The sequence below is a fragment of the Botryllus schlosseri genome, chromosome 1 (genome assembly GCF_051294905.1).
Source record: "Botryllus schlosseri isolate E-star chromosome 1, Bs_hap1, whole genome shotgun sequence".
NCBI classification, from domain to species: domain Eukaryota; kingdom Metazoa; phylum Chordata; class Ascidiacea; order Stolidobranchia; family Styelidae; genus Botryllus; species Botryllus schlosseri.
The window spans coordinates 32000701-32023490 of NC_137236.1; the positions used below are offsets into that span (position 1 = coordinate 32000701).

A 22790-nucleotide genomic window follows, 5' to 3' on the forward strand; every position below is an offset into this window, starting at 1 on the left:
GTCATTCTGCATGACTCGAACCAATTCACATGACTCGAGGCTAGTGTGTCCAAGACAGACATTTCATTGCGACTTCGAAGAATAGTAAAGTCACCACAAAATTGTTATTTCGTCTATCAGTTCTGATACTTGAAAAACGGGGCCAGAAACTGTTAGGACTGGGGAAAATTACAATATTATGAATGCGAGCCATTCTATATCACTCGAGCATGACTTTGACTCGAGTCACGACGCTATGACTCTGACTCCTGACTTGGACTTGACTCTGTGGTGAATTGAAAATGACTCGACTTGACTAAGTCAAAACTAGAAAAGTGAGATTAACTTGTGAATTGGTTACAACCCTGCCTGAGAGATTCGATTCTTGAACAAATGGCACTGGTAGGTTTTTCCAAAAAATTCTGCTTCAATTTTCAAAACTGTAAAACATGACCTTAATGGGATGCGAAGTTAATGAGTAATATATTGTAGGATTCAGAACGTCTACCACTAACCAACTACGCCATAAAGCAAGACGAGAGCAGGTTGATCAAGCGTGTAACTGTAAATAATCAACAAGACGAGAAAACCTTGTAAAAAGTTACATGTTTTGGTTACTTCCTTATGGAGTCCACAACTGATACCTAGTACGAACAAGTATGTGCTATTCACCGCTACAGAGACCACATCTTTCAAACAAGCCATGAGTGACCGTTTTTCCTCAACTCATTCGATAGATACAATCAAAACACTGTAGAGCGTTTCACCATATACCGCAGGCTGACTCGTGCACGGACCCCGCACTTACTTTTCCGCCAGCTCATGTCAACCGTGCAATTTGCCTCGTCGTTAGCCATTCTATCTTTTGAAGACTTCAAGCAATCGTTACGGCCATCGCAAAGACTCGTGATGGACAAACAGATCGACTGCTTCGGACATCTGCAAAAAAGCAAAGCAATTCACAACTCAATATGATTCAAAACGGCATGTGTTATAATAGCAACGCGTTCACAATAGTCAAGTCTAATTATAGGGAGGCATTCGAAATAACCAAAGCTAACTCTAACCACCAGCCTTCGACAACTAGAAAATTTCAAGCTCTTCCAAATTAGATTAGAAATAGAATTAGAATTATAGCAAATTATTACTCATATTAGACTAGAATTAGAATTATAACTATACATTTTCTTTCAAATTAGATTAGAATTAAAATTATAAGTAGGCCTATACGTGCGTACTACCGGAATTTTTTTTTTTTCAAATTAGATTAGAATTAGAATTACAACTATACATTTTTCCCAAATTAGGCTAGAATTAGAATTATAACAACATTTTTTTCCAAATTAGATTAGAATTAGAATTATAACTTAACCATACATTCTTCCCAAATTCAACTAGAATTCGAATTATAACTACATTTTATCAAAATTAGATTAGAATTAAAGTTATAATTACACAATTTTCCCAAATTAGACTAGAATTAGAATTATAAGTATACCCTTTTTCCCAAATTAGACTAAAAATTAGAATTATGGCTATACATTGAAAAAAAGGATTATAATTAAAATTGTAGCTTCACATTTCCCCCGAATTAGACTAGAATTCGAATTATAACTACATTTTTTCCAAATTAAATTAAATTATCTAATTATCCAGCCCGTCTAACCATAAGAAAAGCACACATAACCAAACACAATCCAGCCTGACCCCCACCTAGGATCAGCCCGAAGCCTAACCTAATCCTAAGATTACCAGAAAACCAACTTCCTACCTTCAATGACTCTAGTTTGACTATCTTCCTATTTTGACCCTTGTTGAAATCCCATTGCCATTTGCCATTTTCAGCACATAATCATGACATAGCCTACTCGGAACGGTTTGCTATTATGAATATCAAGATATTTTCCAATTAAACCATGTTCACCAGCTTTCGACGATGCTCAAACCCTTGATATCTAGGCAGGACTAAACTGACTTAAGTATACAGCTACATACTATCCATTGTCAATCGTTAACAACATATTATTACTAACCGGATAGGTCTGGAAGGAGGGCACCTCCACCCCTCGCAGGCTGGCCCCTCATCGCTACCGTCGGGGCATTCAAAAGACCCGTCACACTTCCAGTTCGAAGGTATGCAGGCCCCATCGTGACATTGGTACATGTACTTCGGACAATAGCCGTCTGCCGAAGGAATAAATGTGTTAGGTTAACCGAGCCAACTGCACATTAGGTTGCCTGATAAAATGCTGTACACCGAATTTGGCTCAATTCAAACCAGTGCAAGCTAAATAATCACGATTTGGATATGTCTGGATGTGCCGAGGGGCAAAATGTGCCGCCTTATGGACAAAATTTGGTGTGCAGCATTTGACTACACAAGCTGGGGGGTCTGTAATAGTGAAATTTGTAAAAATACTCGGCGAGAATTATAGTCTCAATACCGTCTTCTTAACGTGGAAGCCTTATAACCTCGATTGGTTGTATCACGGTCCCATGCAGTACAAAGCTAAAACGACTTCTCTGTTGAGTCATCATTAGGGCGATTAGTCAAAATTAGGTCAAAATCATAGCATTAGGTCAAAAAATGTCAAAAATGTTTACAAAGTTGAAACTTTTGCAACCTGCATTTCGTTTGTATCGTAGATTTTGCGCTGTCGGTGAACTTATCATTTGACATTTTCCAGCTTGCAGCCTACTTTATAGGCCTACCATTGTAGACGGCCCATTGTCTGCTCATTGTGAATCATAAACATTCAAATGTAACAAATAGGTTAACATGGTGTTATGGTCAACGTACCGCAATATCCCAACTGAAGCAAGACTATGTGGGCATTGGTTCTTCTATGTAGAAGTGCATGATGAAAATTGTGATGTAGACAGCATTGTCATAATGAAGCAACACGGTTTGTCACCAGCAGTTTACGCACAACTTGAGTGTTGTCAGCCAACAACTGCCGCTGTCGAACGTTCTTTCTCCATTCTCGGCAAACTACTTGGTAAGGACAGACACTTTCTACCCGACAATTTATGAAAGTATCTTTCGCTGTACTACAAAATATTTCAATTATTTAACTACTGGAATTCTTCATCGGGCCAGATTTCGTTAAAATAAGGTTTTTTGATGTAAAAACTTATCCGTTTTTGAGGTAAAAATGTCTTTTTTCAGGCCAAACTACTTCGTAAGGACAGACGGTTCCAACCAGAAATGAAGATAAGTAGCACCATAGTGTCCTATATGGTGTCGACACAAGCAAATCTCACGGCTCAGATTAACTTTCTCGTTTCACCAGACAGCATTGTTGCGTCCCAATGCCAATCTCCATAACAATGAAAAATTCGAGGCTGATTGTGGGGATTCCAGGGCCACGAGTGGAATAAAATTCATAGTTTCGTAATCAGTGCAGAGTCCGTTCTCGATCGATTCCCGTTTCACCAAATTTAATGCTAGGCAAGCCGGTCAAAAATGACCGTCAAATTGCCTGTAGCCAAATGGAAATTGTGACGTGATACAATTTCACTGAGCCGTGAGATTTGCTTGTGTCGACACCATATAGGACACTATGGTAGCACAATTCTAACATTATGTGGGAAAACACCTAATTTGCAGACATCAGGTCAAATTTGGTCAAAATTAAGATTTTCAAGGTAAAAAAATGTAAAACGGTTGATTTTTTAGGTCAAAATCTTACATTTTTAGGCGAAATCAGTCAACTCACAGCATTGTCCCAATGAAATTGGTATGGTCGATAATAATTTACCAAATATTATATTTTCTTCCCACATCAACCATACTCATATCAGTTACCTATCTCCCAGCAGTCAGCCTCGTCACTTTCATCCACGCAGTCTGCTTTTCCGTCGCACTTTAGCAGCTCTGGTTGGCAAACGTGCTTGCCTCCACCAATAACGCACCTGGAAAACAGGAGTCCAAGTATGGCAGAGAATGTATCTCTGATGGGGGGGGGGGGGGTGTATCGCCAATTCTCTTCAACGTCTATTGCCGAATCTCTGTAAATCTCCCTAGTTGGGTGTATTGCAAATTCTCTACAACGAAGCGTGCTGCGATAGGAGTAGAATGGGACAGTTTTGAATGTAAGTAGTTTGAAGAATGGGTTGGGAAATTGTATCGCATAATTTCATTACTAAATCAGCCATATCTGACAGAAAATCTGAAGTATGCCTGGTGCGACATTGCTGTCACAGTGACTTACACAGACAATGGTTGGATACGAAGAGCCATAATATTGCTTTGCCCCAGCAATACCAAATTATTTTGCACTCGTAAAAAGTTTGAGGTCCTAGTCCACGGCAGATCCATAAAGAAGCATCATACCTGAATTCTCCATCGTTGCACGACGTGGGGTCATTGCCGGAATGGCGGGTGGTGCAGTTATGTTCGTCTGACCCATCCTCACAGTCTTGGTCACCGTCGCAACGGTAGTACCCTTCTATGCAGCGGCCAGAATCGCATCTGTAACTGCCCTCCTTGCACTCGTGAGATTCTGTAGGAAAGAATTATTGTCATAAAAAATGAATTTTCATTAAAAAAAAAAACGGGTTTCAGTAAATTAAGTTGACTTGATGAGCAAATTGATTTTGTTAGAAAAAATGTTTCTTTAAATAAAGTGGAGTTGACGGGTAAAGGACGGAAAAATTTTAAAGAAAAAAGCAATTTTTTTTAAAAGTTGAGTTTAGTTCATAAGAAAATGCTTTTGTCAATTTGCCAAGCAAAGAAAAATCTGTTTCTGGCAAGTGCAGAAAAATTGATTTTCATAAAATAAGTATGTTTTAAGTAATAAAGTGGGTTTCTGAAAATGAAATTGATTTCATGTAAATAAAACCGATATTCATAGATCAAAGCGTGTTTCACGAAAAAAACAGTCATTATAACGGGCAAAATGGTGTGTTTCTGTAAATAAAGCCTACTTCGCAACAAAACATTAATTTTCATCGACATAAAAGTGTGTTTCTGTAAAGAAAGTTGACTTTCTCAAAAAAATAGTCATTACCGTAGAAAAAAGTGTACTCGTGTAAATCAAGTCAATTTCATGAAAAACATTGATTTTCACTGACTAAAAAAAGTGTTCCTGTAAATGAAGTAGACTTCAAGCTGAAAATCGATTTTCATGGAAAATAAGCGTTTATCGGCAATCAAGTCGACTACACAAAAGATATCGATTTTCATAGAAATATATTGTGTTTCTGTATTTAAGTCCGGCTTCAGAAAATAGTTAAGTTTCACGTAAAAAGAGCATGTTTCTGTAAATAAAGGCGACTTCACGAAAGTAAATCTATCTTAACAGACCCTCAAGTAATGATTATTCACTCTAATTATAATCATCGGCACTCAAACATCACATGCTCAACTGTTGTTAAATTGTTTCAATTGCAGTTTTTCATTGTGCCACACGCAAAAATGCTTTAAAATACTCGACTCTGGCCTCTCTACCTTATGCTCCTAGTGGTTTAAGTCTGGTTTAACGACTATAAAATAGACTTTGGTACCCACCGCAGTTCTCTTCGTCCGTATTATCACCGCAATCGTCCTCCCCGTCGCAAACCCACCAGCCCGGAATGCAAACCTTGTCGCTGCAACGAAACTGGGGCCTCTCGCATTCTTGATCGCCTGCGAAATTAGGGTTTTGTAAGATTAAAACGTTGTACTCTTGCATTGTTACGATTAGAGTTGGGCACAATCAACTCGCAGCATCGTCACAAACTACAGTGAAATAGTAAAAACCATAAATTATAATGTTATGTGATGGGTAACTGACCTTATTTTCAGTGTGGTCATAAAATAGAGACACGTTTGAACTATCCACATCATCAATATTCTTATGACATCACTGCGAGTAATACTCAAACACTGAAGTAGATAGCTGGCACTCGATTATGCCCAGCCCTACAGCAGAGGTGTCTAAACTGATACTCATCTCTGGAATTCACGAAACATGAAGCAGGGCAGATAAATACAGCCTCGGATTCGGGAAGAAACAACACTACATAGTAACAGTCAGCATAAAATTCACGCTAAAATTATGTCAATTACGTCGAAATCCAGCTTTCGCGTCTGTCATGACATTTTTAGTCATCTTTGTACAGCCGCCTAACTATCAAAGCTATAAAAACAGGACGCAATGCGACATTTGATTTGAAAAAAAGAGGCTAAAGAGATGACATATGGTATTCCTATGCGGTGGATGCATGTTTTAGTGCAGTGGTTCTTAACCTTGCCACCAGCGCCCCCCAGGGGGGCGGAAACGCTCAGGGGGCGATATGGGGGGCGCTGGGCTCAGGGGGGCGGTATGGGGGGCGCTGGAGAAAAATGGCTTCGCAGTAGATGATGTGGTGATGGGACATATCCTTAATGAGTATTCAGAGCAAATTAACAACGAAAACTTCGTTACATATAGCCTTCAAAATACATATAGGTTTAATTGTCCATGGGCGCCTAAATGACTGACACTGAATGTTCCTGTCTTGGCAATCTAAACAACCGGAAGACGAATTCCATCTGGCAGGGAAAAATTATGTGTCAGTGAAAAAATACCAATCTGAAATCGTGTGCGTCTTTTAGTTTAGTACGATTGGGCGACAGGGATATTCCTGTTGGGCGATATCCCCGTTGAGCTATTCTATATTTTTTGATATTGCAGACAGGGGGTCACGAAATAACATCATGCAACGAAGTCATACCAACGGGTTCGCCCGCCCGAATATGTTTGATTATTAATAACGGGCTCTACAGTTTCCAAGAAACCTCACAATGTTCGCTTCAAGTTTTGATGAGTCTGCGCACACTCAACAACTCACTGCGCTGACCCTTGGACAACAGTGCGTAACGATTAAAAAAAGGTAATAACTCCGGATTTATTGTGTGCAACGTAGATTTTCTGTGCGCAGAGACCGTGTCAGCACTGCGCACGTGAGCAGCTTAGAGGGCACATTGCACCTCACTCAGCTCTACCGGTAAATGTGTTTACGTGAGCAGAGAGAGGATAAAAATTGATCTCAACTTACATGCAATTCCCGATGATATTGACCAATTCAATCATTAATTAGTGAAATTTTTCGCACTTCATGCGACTAGGCGAGAATAGCTGCCTCAGTAAATGGACACCCAATGTACCTAATAGGCTATCAGCAAATAGCGGACTGCCTAATGGGGGTCTGGGAGTGAAGTCCCCCGGAAGTTTGGTTTATCACCCGATGGGGGCCCAGGACCAACTTTTTTTGTTTGGGGGGGGGGGGGGGCTGACGAAGTGCTGTTACGGCCCTGGTAACGAATAATTGTATCTGCAGGCACTCCCGAATATGTTTAATTATTAATTACATGCCCTTTATTTTCCTATACAACAGCTCACTCAGAGCTACTGGTAAATCTGATTACGTGGGCTGAGAGGATAAGAAGTTTATAGCGATGTGATTACCACCTAACCATTCATCCATTATAGAAAATTCTGGTACCTAGGGCGACCAGGCCACACAAACTTTGCTGACCATCGAAGTCACGCCATGGAATTCGTGGGGGCGAAGCCCTCAGAAGTTTGGTTTATAACGCTATGGGTGCGCAAGGCAATCGTTTTTACGGGGGTGCTGTTACGGCCCTCCCTCTTACTCATTGTCTTTATTACATTCCTGACAATATGAAGTTGGGGGGCGCTGGAGCACAATAATTTTTGAAAGGGGGCGCTGGAAGAAAAAAGGTTAAGAACCACTGTTTTAGTGTTTCAGCGGATATTTGGGGGTTCCCCTGTCTAGTAAAGAAAGAATCACTGTCTTGGACTGTCTAACACACTACAAGTCCTGCTGCATCAAGTGATGGTAGTGATGAATCTAAACTGTGATACTGAAGACTTGTACTAAATATTACCTGAGGAGATGTGACCTTAAAGGGGCACTGCACTTTAAAAAATGATGTGGTCTCAAATTGTAGGGTGGAACGAAGGAAATATGTCGTACACGCCAAGGTGGTTTAGATACCGCCGTTCAACGGAAGATGTTCACTGTTCAGTCTTGAGATTATGTCAAAATCGGGCTTAGTGTATTCTATTTCTGTCGTGTGCGACATATTTCCTTCATAACATCAGCTGACAACTATATAAAGTTTGATCTCTGCATGACTGTTGGAGCGTGATGTGTTTGTGGAAATTTCAATACATTACAGCTTCATTACGGCGGCGTTCTGAAGAAAACGGCTGCGGCCAAATTTTTTTTTCGCTTCACCCTACAATTTGAGACCACATCATTTTTAGAGTGCAGTGCCCCTTTAAGCTGCAGCTCGAACACGGTGTGTTTCTGAGGAAAGTAGCTGCCGCCATGATGATTCGCCTTCAACTTCAACGAAAGACAGCATCGTATTTACAGCGCAGTGCCCCTTTAAAATCTCCTAATACTGCGGAGCCCAATTTTTAACTACACAGTACATATGGAGAATAGGAGCTGTAAGTAAACACTAAGAATAAATTAAATGAATATTTAAAAGCGTGAAGCATATAACTCAGGATACACCCATGTAATAATTCAAAACCAACCACATAGACTGACACACACTAGTACGACACCAATACTGCTCAATATTTAGACATCTCAGAAAGGATGAGCTGTCACAACGCATTGTTAACTATTAGGAATAAGAGCAGACGTAGTGTTTTTGTCCTTGATGTTTTGCCGTATGTACACGAAACTTAATCTTGTGTGGCCCACGCAATTTTCACTCCGTTCGGAACACTCGCAGATGTAGTAGCTGTCTCTGGGTTAGTTGTTTCCGGCTCGGGAGATGTGCGTATACGTTTGAACAGCGCGCGCATATCGTGTTTGAGGCACTTCACCCCATCTCTTATGTCGCCGGAAGCGTAGTAGTACAGGCAGGGGTTGACGCATTCTGTGAGACGCAGAATACCGGCCGGTACCGTGAACAAGAGAAACACCGCCAGGCCGGCAAGCTTGAGTCCCAGGGTCACGAATAGTATCGCCGCTGTATAACTAGCACCGTAGCTAACCAAATACGTGATGACTATCATTTTGAGCTGAAACAGGACTTGTTTCTCCCTTTCTTTCACAACTTGACTTCGACTCACGGTAGTTTCGGACTTTCTCTTCACCAGGAAACGTACTATCGCAAGACACAAGCCAATGATCACCACACTTGGTATGAAAATACTCAGCAATAACGAGATCAACGACAGTACTTGCCACAGCATTGCGACATTGGGATCTACAGCGCATATCACTCTGTTTTTTGAAACTATAACTTTCGCTTGAAACCACACGGGAATGGAGAACGCCGTAAACGACAATGTCCAAGAGCTAGCCACCAAGACGCGACACGTTTTTACAGTAATATCCCACTGTTCGTCGAAAGCGTGTACAATGCTACGATACCGCATCAGCGTCAACAGCATCACCTGATGCACGGTCACCATTGTAGTCGCGATGTCGCCTGTAGCCGCGAGACCGCACATGACAGCAGGCAGATCAAATTGTGCCCAACGTAACAGCTGGTAAGCTGAGAAAGGGCTAATGCAAGACGACACTAAATCAGAGAAACTCAGCCCGAGTATAATGGTGACAAAGACAGTCTGCTCCATTCTCAGCAAGACGATGATCATCACCGCGTTTGTGACTATTCCGACGACACTTAATATCCCAAATGTGATTACCACTGTCAATTCTCCTATTACGCCATGATCAAGGTAGACGCTGTCTGAATTATTAGACTCCAACAACTGCACCAACTCATCTATAGTCCCGACCGACATTTCTGATCTTTTCCAGAGTCCCGCAACTTAATAACAGACTCTTCAGTCTACTTCAAGCAGCGACCCTTCCAAGTCTTCCCGATCCACAATAATGTAGCACTTCTCAAGATGGAGCACAAGACATTAATTACATCTTGTAGAGCATTTCACAATCCAGCAATAACAAAAGACAAAATGCGTATTGGGGGTAGGATACTGATTGATCGCAGGGCAATCAATTGTATGAATGTCAATTGCTGCCTACAAACGGCCGTTATCTGTAGCTGGAATATAAAATTAAGGATTTGGTCGGCAGAAATTGAATCCCGCTTGGAGCAAACTCTCATTATCTATCTGCCTAATTATGTGTGCTGCTCTTAAAACTGCCGCTGTGTTCCGCTGATAGCAGATCAATCAGGGTTGCGAACAAGTCACAAGGTGCAGAGTCACACGTCAATTTCACCAGACTTGTAATGACTCGACTCGAGTCAATATTATGCATGACTCGAACAGAGTCATATGACTCGAGACTAGGACGGCCAAGACAGACAATTCATTGTGACTTCGAAGAATAGAAAAGTCACCACATGATTGGTATTTCGTCTGTCAGTCCTAATACTTGGAGAATAGGGCCAGAAAGTGTTAGGACTGAGGAAAATTATGATATTATGAATGCGAGCCATTCTATATCACTTTAGCACAGTTGAAAAAAGTGGGTTGGACAGGATTGAACTCATAACAGAACAGTGAACATAATGACTTGGACTCGACCCTCAACTAGGCTGACTTGGACTCGGACTTGACTCTGCGGTGAATTGAAAATGACTCGACTTGACTCGAGTCAAAACCATAAAAGCGAGATTGACTTGCGACTCGGAACCTTGCGACTTTGTCACAACCCTGAATTTCCGGCCCTGAACGAAGACTACCAGGACGCCGCGTCATCAATATTCTTATGGCGTCATGACCAGTGATGCTCAAACGCAAAATCAGATGGATGGTACTCGATTTTGCCCAGCCCTAAAGCAGAGGTGCCCAAACTGATGCTCATCTCTGGAACCGACGTAACATGAAACAGGGAAGAGACGCAACACTGCATAATCACCGTCAGCGTAGATTTCATGCTAAATTTCCGTCAATAAAGTCAAAATCCAGTTTTCACGTCTGTTATGACATTTTCAGTTGTCTTTGTAACGTCGCCCAAAGTCAAAGCTATAAAACAGGACAGCATGCAACATTGGGGTGTCATCCGAGGACATTTGATATTTCTTGAAGAAAAGAGGCCAAAGATGAGACATATGGTGTTCTTATGCAGCAGATGCACGTTTTAGTGTTTGGGGTTCGCCTGTCTAGTAAAGGAAGAATCACTGTCTTGGACTGTCTAACACGCTACAACGTTCTGTACCAAGTACTGCTGCATTAAGGGGTGGTAGTGTTCACTCTAAACCAGTGGTTCTTAACCTTTTTTCCTCCAGCGCCCCCAACCTCATATTGTACTGAACGTGATAAAGACAATGAGTAAGAGGGAGGGCCGCAACAGTACTTCCTCAACCCCCCTAAAAACGATTGCCTTGCGCACGCATAGCGTGATAAACCAAGCTTCTGAGGGCTTCGCCCCCAAGAACCCCGTAGCGTGATTTCGATGGTCAGCAAAGTTTGTGTGGCCTGGCCGCCCTAGGTGCCAAAATTTTCTATAATGCATGAATGAATAGTTGGTAATTACATATATATGTCGCTATATACTTTTTATCCTCTCAGCCCACGTAATCAGATTTACAACTAGTGCTGAGTGAGCTGTTGTATTGGAAAATAAAGGGCACGTAATTATTAATTGAAAATATTTGGGCGTGCCTTAAGGTACAATTAACTCGTTACCAGGGTCGTAACAGCACTTCGTCAGCCCCCCACAAAACGTTGACCTCGGACCCCCCACAGGGTGATAAACCAAACTTCCGGGTGGCTTCGCTCTCGGACCCCCCTTCGGCTATCCGCTGTTTGCCGATACTGGTCAATTGGTCATATACATTGGGTGTCCATTTACTGAGCCAGCTATTCTCGCCAAGACTCACGAAGCGCGAAAAATTTCAATAATTATTGATTGAATTGGTCAATATGATCGCGAATTGCATACATATTGATATCAATTTTTATCATCTCTCTTCTCACGTAAACAGATTTACCGGTAGAGCTGAGTGATGTGTGATTGAAAAGGTAGCACCCCTCATCATCATCATTGGTTTATTAGCAATTTTATCAGTTCACTATATCACAAAAAATGCAATACAATGAAAAGACAGGAAGATGTCGAAGCGACAAGGAGTAGTCTATGGAAGCTATGAAGTCTATGAAACCCCTCAATAATAATTATACATCTTCGGGCGTATACCCGTTGGCGGGAACGAAACAACACTTTGTCGCCCCCCCCCAAAAAAAAACACTTGTGTTTTGGGCTCCCATAGGGTGATAAACCGACCGTCCCCATCACGTTGTTCGCTTTTGCCATGAAATCGGCTGTAGGCCTACTGTTTAGCGAGCCAGTGCGAAGCGCGAATATTTTCGATTATTCATGATAAAATCGGTCAATAAGATCGAGAATTGCATATATATTGCTATCAGTTTCTTGTCGTCTCTGCTCACGTTACCAGATCTACCGGTAGAGATGAGTGAGGTGCAATGCTTCCTCTAAGCTGCGCACGTGCGCAGTGCTGACACGGTCTCTACCCACAGAAAATCTACGTTTCGCACAACAAATCCGAAGTTATGACCTTTTTTTAGTCGTTACGCACTGTTGTCCAAGGGTCTGCGCAGTAAGTTGGTGAGTGTGCGCAGCAGACTCGACAAAACGTAGAGGGAACATTGTGAGGTGTCTTGGAAACTGTAGGGCCCGTAACTAATAAATAAACATATTCGGGCGGGCGGACCCATTGCCTGTTGGTATGACTTCGTTGCATGATGTTATTTCGTGACCTCCTGTCTACTATATCAAAAAACTATAGAATCACCCAACAGGGATATCTAGTTCTATATATCCCTGTCGCCCAATCGTACTAAACTAATAGACGCACACGATTTGAAATTGGTATTTCTTCACTGGCATATAATTTTTCCCTGCCAGATCGAACTCGTCTTCTGAGGTTCAGATTGCCAAGACAGGAACATTCGGTGCCAGTCATTTAGGCGCCTATGGACAATTAAACCTATATGTCTTTTGTAGGCTATATATAACGAAGTGTTCGGTGTTAATTCGCTCTGAATACTCATTAAGGATATGTCCTACTACCACATCATCTACTGTGAAGCCATTTTTCTCCAGCGCCCCCATATCGCCCCCCATATCGCCCCCTGAGCGTTTCCGCCCCCTTAAAAATCGCCAGCGCCCCTTGGGGGGCGCTGGAGACGAGGTTAAGAACCACTGCTCTAAACTGTAATACTGGAGACTTGTACTAAATATTACCTGAGGAGATGTGAGGACGTATCTTATTATTGCTGAGTCTTGTTGTATGAGGCGGGCTAAATCGATTTCTAACTGACAAAAACTGGTGCGTGATTGTATTTATCGTCTCAATCAAAACACATGATACTTGAATAAATATTTATTCTTTCATTTCATCAATGACAAACGAGCGATACCCACATCACAGATCAATTGCAGAATCAATCGCACTTTCCAGCAAGCGGCAATTCTACGGCGCATGAAAACACACTAAAGCCACACGAGTGTGAAGTTAATTTAACAGCAGATCTGCGGCATATTCATTGAGTGAGATTGTTCACCATGAAAATATATATATATGTGCATTAGCGATGGAGCAAATCATTTAGCTGAGGGAAATGGCTGCTGCCATGATTATTCGCCTTAACCTTCAATGAAAAAAAAACCTATTAAGATCTCCTAATACTGCGAAGCCAAATTTTTAACTTCACAGCACATATGGAGAGTAGGAGCTGTAAGTAAACACTCGAAATAAATATAATGAATACTTGAAAGCGTTAAGCATACAACTCAGGATACCCCCGTCTAATAATTCAAAACCAACCAGATCGACTGCCACACATTAGTACGACACCAATACTGCTCCATATTTATACATCTCAGAATGGATGAGCTGTCACACCGTTTACATAATGGCGTCACGAGCATTGTCAACTATTAGGAATAAGAACAGGCGTAGTGTTTTTGTCCTTGATGTTTTGCGTTATATACACGAAAGTTAATCTGGTGTGGCCCACGCAATTTACACTCCGTTCGGAACACTCGCAGATGTAGTAGCTGTCTCTGGGTTAGTTGTTTCCGGCTCAGGAGATGTACGTATACGTTTGACCAGCGCGCGCACGTCGTGTTTGAGGCGGCTCACTCCATCTCTTATGTCACTGGAAGCGTAGCAGTACATAAAGGGGTTGATGCATTCTGTGAAACGCAGAATACCGACCGGTACTGTGTACAACAGAAACAGCACCAGGCCGGCAATCTTGAGTCGCAGGGTCCCGAGCAGTATCGCCCCTGCGTAATTAATGCCGTAGCTAACCAAATACGTGATGACTATCATCTTGAGTTGCAACAGGACTTGTTTTTCCCTTTCCTTCACGGCTCGACTTCGACGCACGGTAGTTTCCGACTTTCTCTCGGCCAGGAAACGAATTAGTGCAAGACACAAGCCAACGATCGTCACACTTGGTATAAAAATACTCAGTGATAACGATACAAATCCCATCACCTGCCACGACTCGGCAAGATCGGGATCTATTGTGCATATCACTCTGTTTTTTGCAGACGTAGCCTTCGTTTGAAACCACAACGGAATGGAGAACGTCGTAAAGGACAATGTCCAAGAGATAGCAACCAAAACGCGGCAGGTTTTTACAGTAATATCCCACTGCTCCTGAAAAGCGTGCACTATGCTACGATACCGTATCAGCGTCAACAGCATCACCTGATGCACGGTCACCATTGTAGTCGCGATGTCGGCCGTGGTCGCGAGACCGCACATGAATGCGGGCAGGTCAAAGTGTGCCCAACGCAGTAGCTGGTAGATTGAGAAAGGGCTAATGCAAGACGACACCAAATCGGAGAAACTCAGACCGAGTATAATGGTGACGAAGACAGTCTGCTCCATTCTCAGCAAGACGATGATCATCATCGCGTTGGTGACTATTCCGACTGCACTTAATATCCCAAACGTGATCACAACAGTTAATTCTCCTACTACGCCAAGATCAAGGTAGACGCTGTCTGAATTATTAGACTCCAACAACTGCACCAACTCATCTATAGTCCCATCATACATTTCTGATCTTTTCCAAAGTCCCGCAACTAAACAACAGCCTCTTCAGCCAACTTCAAGCAGCAAAGTCTTCCCGATACACAATAATGTAGAACTTCTCAAGATGGAGCACAAGAGATTAATTACATATTGTTGCATTTCGCAATCCAGCAAGGACAAAAGACAAAATGCGTATTGGGGCTAGGATACTGATTGATCGCAGGACAATTGATTGTGTCAAATGTCAATTGCTGCCTGCAAAGGGTCGTTATCTGTAGCTGGAATGTAAAATAAAGGATTTTGTCGGCAGAAATTGAATCCCGCGTGGAACAAGGTCTCATTACGTGCCTGCTTAATTGCGCGTGGTTCTTTTAAACTGCCACTGTGTTCCGCTGTTATTGGATCAATCTGGGCTGTGACCTAGTTACAAGGTTCCGAGTCACAAGTCAATATGACCAGGGTTGTAACGACTCGCGACACGAATCAACTCGAGTCAATTCGAGTCATGCAAATGACTCGAGACTAGGACGGCCAAGACCGACATTTCATTGTAGCTTCGAAGAACAGTAAAGTCACCACATGATTGGTATTTCGTCTAACAGTCCTGATACTTGGAAAATAGGGCCAGAAAGTGTTAAAACTGAGAAAAATTACAATATTATGAATGCGAAACATTCTATATCACTTGAGCAGAGTTGAAAAAGTGAGTTGAGCCGGGATTGAACTGAAAACTGAACAGTGAACATAATGACTTGGACTCGAGTCAAAACTAGGCTGACTTGGACTCGGACTTGACTCGGCGGTGAATTGAAAATGACTCGACTTGATTCGAGTCAAAACCATAAAAGCGAGATTGACTTGCGACTCGGAACCTTGCGACTCGGTTACAACCCTGAATTTCCAGCCCTAAACGCAGAGTACCGGGACTCCCGAAATTTGCGAGGGTAACACGTTCCACATTAGAAGACTACAACATCATACCGCAAGTCTCGGGGTCTTCGTCTGAACCGTCTCTGCAGTCCCGGTCCCTGTCGCAAATCCATTCGCGTAGAATGCACTGCCCGCTGTTGTCGGCGCATTTGAACTCGTCGGGCTGAACACGCAGAAAAAGTATTAGGACGGCGTATACCTACGTAGAGATAACACACTGGGGATGTGGTCCAGCGCGTGTGGTCCAGCAGTGGTTGAAAAAAGTTGTTAAGAAGGAACTTTTTCGGTCGAAATCCACTCGCTACTCAATGAAATCGTAGAAAAATAGTCAAAAAAACCCGCGGCACACGAAATTTGGCTTGATTTTGACATTCACAAGCTACTGAAGTTATCAAAATTTAAATTTATTAAAAAAATAATTAGTATTATATCACTTGCAATCTTGTCTAAGATAAAATGCATAGTAAATTTCGGTCAATTCCGATCGGTATAAGCGAAGTTATTAGCATTACGAATATTGAAATTGCAATAAAATTATATATATATATTGATATTAATATTTTTTCGCATCCAAAATAAGCCTAATTTCTGGTGGACAATGTAACAATGTCATTGGGAGTAAAATTTTGGAAAAAAATTTCGTTGTTATAAATTTGAAGTTTTGTGATGCTTCCACTTTCACTCGAAATACTGTTTTTCAGGAAAACCTAGTATTTACCATTTCGTATTCCGATACGTTCACGGCGTCCGAAAAATTGCATGCGCATTCGTGAAGTTTGGACATGGAAGAAGCAATTTCCGACTATTAGAGGCAGACTTTTCAGGTTTATCAAATGAGATTGGAATTACATTTCATCGAACACTATTAATTCAACTGGTAAGGAATGGGGACAGCTGGAATTCTCGTTAAGCCGCAGTTCCATTACGGGGGCCAAGAATTTTTGCCATGTTTCATCTCCAATCTGAGACCATATCATATTTAAAGTGTAGCGCCCCTGCAACAACTGGCACATATACCAAGTCACTAAAACACGATACTTACATCACATTCCGTGTCGGTGCAGTTAAATTCATCAGCCCCCGATACGCAGTCCCTATTTCCGTCGCAAATCCAGTCCCTGGCTATACACTCCCGGTCGAAGGAGGTCACGTTGGCCCCAACCGTGTGTCCCGGCAGGCTGTCGCACACAACATCACCCTCGGCACACTGGGTCGATCCTAAGACACGTAGAAAAGAATGTAACGGTATTTTGCGATAAAAGTGTAGTTTGGCAAAAGTATCAGCGGAAAAATGTGAAAGTAACACTGTAAGACTTGCCATGACTCGAGTCGCGATATTTCGTTGACTCGCCTCGACTCGAGTCATTTTCTTAAAAACGGAAAATGACTCGCCTTGAGTCAATTTGTGTATTGACTCGACACATTCTACATGACTTATCCAAGTTTCGTATATCGGGACCGCCAATTGAAAAATAGACTTGGCAACAACCCTGCCTTCATTACTACACCACAGTATTATTGATACCGAAAGTCCATGTCATGCTGTGAGCCAACCACCATTTCACGGATACGTCATTTCCAGTTAACGTGGTAGCTTTTTGATATAATTCTCACTGATAAATTAACTTCTCAGTACTTGAAATATCAACTCTCACTAATCAACTAGAATCTTTAGAATTAACACACGATTCATATTTAAGTGCTAATATCGCGTTAATAACAATAATAAGCGTAACAAGTGGGTCAAATCTAACTTATGGCTCACCGCAATTTTCTTCATCCTCGCCCGTGCTGCAATCAGGCTCGCCGTTGCATCGTGTTAAGCCTGGCACGCATTCGCGGTCGGGGGATTTTACGCAGTGGAATTCCGTGGGTAGGCAAGTGCGGTTGTCTGAAATTCAGCACGAGACGATCGTTGATTCGATAAAATAAAATTTGATTTCAAAAAATCACATTTCGTTGAATGTTTGGGGAAATTTGGGCGCCCGAATATGTTCGGCTGATGCTAGTCGGGGGAAGTCGTCAGCAACTGATAAAGAAATGGAAATAACATCGCGTATATCAACAATCGTACCGCCAAATACACACAACTGGCAATGTTCTTACCAATATCAGTTTATTTCAATATCAATAGACTTTGCAAAGGTTTATTGAAGTTCTGTACTTGATCTGAGCTTGGAAACGACATTAGTAATCACTAGGGCAAGTTTTTGTTGCTGTCAAATTCGTGGAAAGTTGCACTTGCTTTTCACAAAAGTTGCAGTAAAAAGTTGCATCCACGGACAAGTTCCTCGAAATTATTAGGGTATGAGATACTCGAGCTGTTCCGCATTCAAGGCACTGTGGCAAAACTCAATGTAGGAGACTCCGAGAAAATCAATAGCCTGAAAAAATTGACCCCGGGGTGTACGTCAAATCAAAAAGGAACTCAAATATGAACTACAGCGAAATAGCGACGCGATCTATTCAGATATCGTCCCAAATATTTCTAGTAAAAGTTGGTTGCATAAAACATCGAAAAAACTCGCAAAAGTTGCAAAAACTGGCAATATAAGATTCCTCCAAACAGCTTAAAACACCATACTACATAACTTCAATCTAAAATAGTACATTGAACGCTCCCTTATTCGAAATTTCATGCTGGTGACGTCGTATTTTGTGATACGATTGCTGATATACAATGCTCTTTCCAATTCTCCACTAGTTGCTGACGATTACCCGTGACGAGTGTCAGCCGAAAATATTCGCGTTCATTTCAATATCAATATGAATGTGCTATACCAGTGCTTTTCAACCTTTTTGAGCTTCATTCGCACTTTTTTTGGAAAATAAATTTCATTCGCACAAACTAACCGAAAATTGATATACAAAAAGAAGATGAAATACAACATTTATTTGAGCAACAAATTGGCTACTATGTACCATAAGCTATTAAGTGTCTCACTAAAAAGGCTACAATTTTCGCTCGTTTTGATTTCAACTATTTCACTAAAATCCTTCTCGGCCAAACAAGTCGTTGGGTTTTGTACAAGAACGTCTACTAGTGCTTTGACGACCAGGTCTTAAAATCTGTTCTGCACTCCTATCCAAAATACAACGTATTTTTCACGAGTAAAAAATGCTTGCTGGAAGAAATCGATTTTGAGAGCTGACGAAAAGGTCTATAGGAGGCTCCAGTATGTCGGAAGGGTGAAAAAACCACTTGTTTGTGTTGAGTCGTTTGCCTTATGTCTTGTAAAATAAGGTCCAAACAATCAAGGAGTGTAGGCACATTATAGCTCGCTACCTTAGGATACGTTACCCCAACTTTTTTGCGATTTCCCATTTTCGGTCTCGCGAGTATGTGGGAAGAGCAAATAAACTCACGATACTGCGTGTTCTGCTCACTAGCTCAATCTAACTTGAGAATTCATAACAGTTTAATAACATTAAAACAACTTTTTAGACTACGGTACCACTAAAATCTGAGTTTTTGTGGCATCTCGCGACCCGAGCCTCGCCCATGAAAAGGAATTCATTTTAAATAATACGATAGTAATATACTGCGATTTTACGGACATGCATGACATACAGAACGCGCACACCACTATTCTAACCAACATAGCTCTATACAATATATGTCTGACGCACGTGATTTCAAATTAGGATGAAGTAAATTCCTCTACGTGTCGCAGTTGTGGCCTACTACTGTCTACTCAGATTGCAAGAACGGGACTATTCCGTGCCGACAACGGAGCATATCCATATCGAATGGTTTGGCCATTCAGCATCGGTCATTTTTTGGCCGAGGTTTTGTCGACGCTTATGTTTTGGCACCGCATTTTATCAGCGGTGTGTTGGCCAAAACTTTACGTCTTCATGTGACCCGACGCAGAAGGGGTTGGCCTCGTAATGAATGAGTCTCATAGACCTGAACTCGCTCGTTGCACATCCCTAGTCCCTATCAGTGTTGGGATCAAGTCACTACCTTCGAGTCACGAGTCATCTCGAGTCATTGCACATTTTGACTCGAGTCAAGTCATTCGATTTTCGAAGGTGACTCGAGTCAAGTCAAGTCACTCGATTTTTGGAGGTGACTCGAGTCAAGTCGAGTCAAGTCAAGTCAAGTCACGAGTCAAGTCACGATTCAAGTCAAATTGGATTTTCGAAGTATGAGTGATGATGTAAAGTCATTAAATTTTGCCAACTTGGTGAAAGACAGATTAATTGGACATTTATGTTGCATCAAATTACAAATATAAAGTTAAATATACATGCAAAAAGGCGCTGTATCGCTCACGCACACTTAGAACTGCTAATAAAATACTTGAGTAACTGCTGCGTGTAGATACATGCTACAGTCTGTTTATTATCAACCAAAATAGCGGATCGAATACGAAGCCTCGAGAAGTCGTAACAAATTGATATGTTACAGTATCCTACACTACCCATCTACACATCTGCGAGAATATAAACACATAAACGATGTTCGTTCGATTTAAATTATACCAGAGGGTTGGTAAAGGTGGGCGCTGCGTACTGAGCATTGAGAAACAAAGATACGTTGCGATTGGATTAATCCACTACTGCTACGACAACGGAAGTTGTGATCGTTTCGTTTGCGGTCAATTTGCAATCAGTAAATGACTGGTTGCCCTCACAAGTGACATCGGCGTATCGCGAACAATCCGAACATATATAAAAAAGGGTGATTTAATCGACACCATTTAGTTGATGACTTGAAATTGATTCGTTAATTTTGCTCCGAGTCACGAGTCAATTGACATTTTTGAAGCGCCGAGTCCAGTCAAGTCAAGTCATTTTTACAAAGTGACTCGAGTCAAGTCAAGTCATACGAAAATGTTGACTCGAGTCATCCCAACACTGGTCCCTATACTAGTTCATCCCAACGGTCTTCGACCATGTTTTCCAGAAAAACCAGTCGGACAAATCTTATAATGAATTCTCATGATAAAGCCATATTTTCTGCGCGTCTCGCTTATTGGCTACAGTAGGCGACCCAACACCGTTACCTTAGATTTGTAAAAACTATCGCAGGATTTTTTGCAATAAATTCAACAAACATTACATACATATTACCAGAGAGCACTGGCACCGACTCTACCCAAAATTGTACCTGCTGCGGTCCATACTTTAATAACCGTTGAAGGGGTAAAAGTTTGCGTTACAGTAACTTGCAAATGTGATTCTGTAGCCTAATGATGGCATTTACTACTATCCTCGTGCCTCGCACTAATCGAACAGTTATTACGAAAGTATGATGATTGTTTAGCAAAAGAAAGCGGAAAGTCCCTTTGACGTCATTTTTCCAGCCTGTCGCAGGCTCAGACGGGCTTATATGCTGTATGTCTGCCACTACACAACCTTCCAAACCAGGCTTTAGGTTACATAATAATTATAGGGCGAAAATATTAATTCAGTACGGCTTGTGAGAGCTACGATTAGTGGTGCGTCGTAAGCTAATCAAGTTTTTACAATTGCGTCGCAACAACAAAAGTTACACTGCCCTTGAATTTTCCATTAGGTTTATTTGAATTATTCAAGGTCAGAAAAATTACCAATTATTATTCACGATTTTCATTCGCACTCATCCGGGATTTTCATTCGCACCGTTCGCACCACCTTCGTCATTCGCGCTGCAATTTTTTTCATTCGCACAAGTGCGAACCGTCACACAGGTTGAAAAGCACTGTGCTATACAATTGTATATTGAAGTTCTGTACCTCAAAGATGCTATTCAATTCTCTACTGGCTGCTGACAATTACCCCTGACTAGTGTCAGCCGAAAATATTCTGGTTCATTTCAATATCACTATGCTATTCAATTGTATATTGAAGTTCTGTACCTCAAAGAAGCTCTTCAATTGTCTACCAGCTGCTGACGATTACCCCTGACGAGTGTCAGTCGAAAATATTCTGGTTCATTTCAATATCACTATGCTATTCAATTGTATATTGAAGTTCTGTACCTCAAAGAAGCTCTTCAATTGTCTACTAGTTGCTGACGATTACTCCTGACGAGTGTCAGCCGAAAATATTCGCTTTCATTTCAATATCAATATGAATGTGCTATACAATTGTATATTGAAGTTCTGTACCTCAAAGATGCTCTTCAATTGTCTACCAGTTGCTGACGATTACTCCTGACGAGTGTCAGTCGAAAATATTCTGGTTCATTTCAATATCACTATGCTATTCCATTGTATATTGAAGTTCTGTACCTCAAAGAAGCTCTTCAATTGTCTACTAGTTGCTGACGATTACCCCTGACGAGTGTCAGCCGAAAATATTCGCGTTCATTTCAATATCACTACGCTATTCGATTGTATATTGAAGTTCTGTACCTCAAAGATGCTCTTCAATTCTCTACTGGCTGCTGACGATTACCCCTGAAGAGTGTCAGCCGAAAATATTCGGGTTTATTTCATGGATTTATCATTAATTTGATGCTGAATTTGAGATTATGTCGGAGCTGGATTTTGATTTCAACTTGGAAATAACATTTATAATCATTCTTATTCCCGTACGCTTGCTAACAAATTTCAGCCATTACCAGATTTTGATTTCGCTTTAGAAAGGAAACGGAATCAACTACAAATTTCAAACTTGGAGCAGGGTCAGGACTTAAAAATATCAAGGAGAGCTTACTGCAATTCCATTCGTCCGACCCGTCGGTGCATTCTTCCACCCCGTCGCAAAGCGCGGTCGGGTTGAGGCACTGGCTGTTGTCCTCTGCGCTGTCGGCGCATTGGAACGTGCCGGGGTTGCAGAAGAACGGCCCTGAAATGGTAGCGGTGAATCAGTAATATCGAAATATCGAACGGTCCGACTTCGCAAATCTGGTGTAGCGCGGAGTCGTCTAATTGGAGTGAGTACA

At 41.6% G+C, this 22790-nt stretch overlaps 3 protein-coding genes across 6 annotated transcripts in view; 1 reads left to right on the forward strand and 2 right to left on the reverse strand.

Moving 5' to 3' along the window:
• The window catches only part of LOC145435343 (prolow-density lipoprotein receptor-related protein 1-like), a 145755-nt gene that overhangs the window by 16960 nt on the left and 106005 nt on the right, over nucleotides 1-22790 (reverse strand). For all 4 annotated transcript variants that reach the window (XM_080312646.1, XM_080312634.1, XM_080312642.1 and 1 more), the window contains 9 exons: nucleotides 22562-22693; nucleotides 17679-17804; nucleotides 16956-17131; nucleotides 15965-16076; nucleotides 5492-5608; nucleotides 4316-4484; nucleotides 3788-3894; nucleotides 2013-2163; nucleotides 788-918 (listed from right to left, as the gene is read on the reverse strand). In XM_080312646.1, the coding sequence (XP_080168772.1) occupies nucleotides 788-918; nucleotides 2013-2163; nucleotides 3788-3894; nucleotides 4316-4484; nucleotides 5492-5608; nucleotides 15965-16076; nucleotides 16956-17131; nucleotides 17679-17804; nucleotides 22562-22693 (1221 nt within the window). The remainder of the gene's footprint in view (nucleotides 1-787; nucleotides 919-2012; nucleotides 2164-3787; nucleotides 3895-4315; nucleotides 4485-5491; nucleotides 5609-15964; nucleotides 16077-16955; nucleotides 17132-17678; nucleotides 17805-22561; nucleotides 22694-22790) is intronic.
• The window catches only part of LOC145435525 (uncharacterized), a 349573-nt gene that overhangs the window by 7807 nt on the left and 318976 nt on the right, over nucleotides 1-22790 (forward strand). The window lies entirely within an intron of this gene.
• LOC145435476 (neuropeptides B/W receptor type 1-like) lies at nucleotides 13301-15951 on the reverse strand. The gene has a single exon (XM_080312754.1). The coding sequence runs from the start codon at nucleotides 15005-15007 to the stop codon at nucleotides 13958-13960; it is 1050 nt and encodes a 349-aa protein (XP_080168880.1). The 5' UTR covers nucleotides 15008-15951; the 3' UTR covers nucleotides 13301-13957.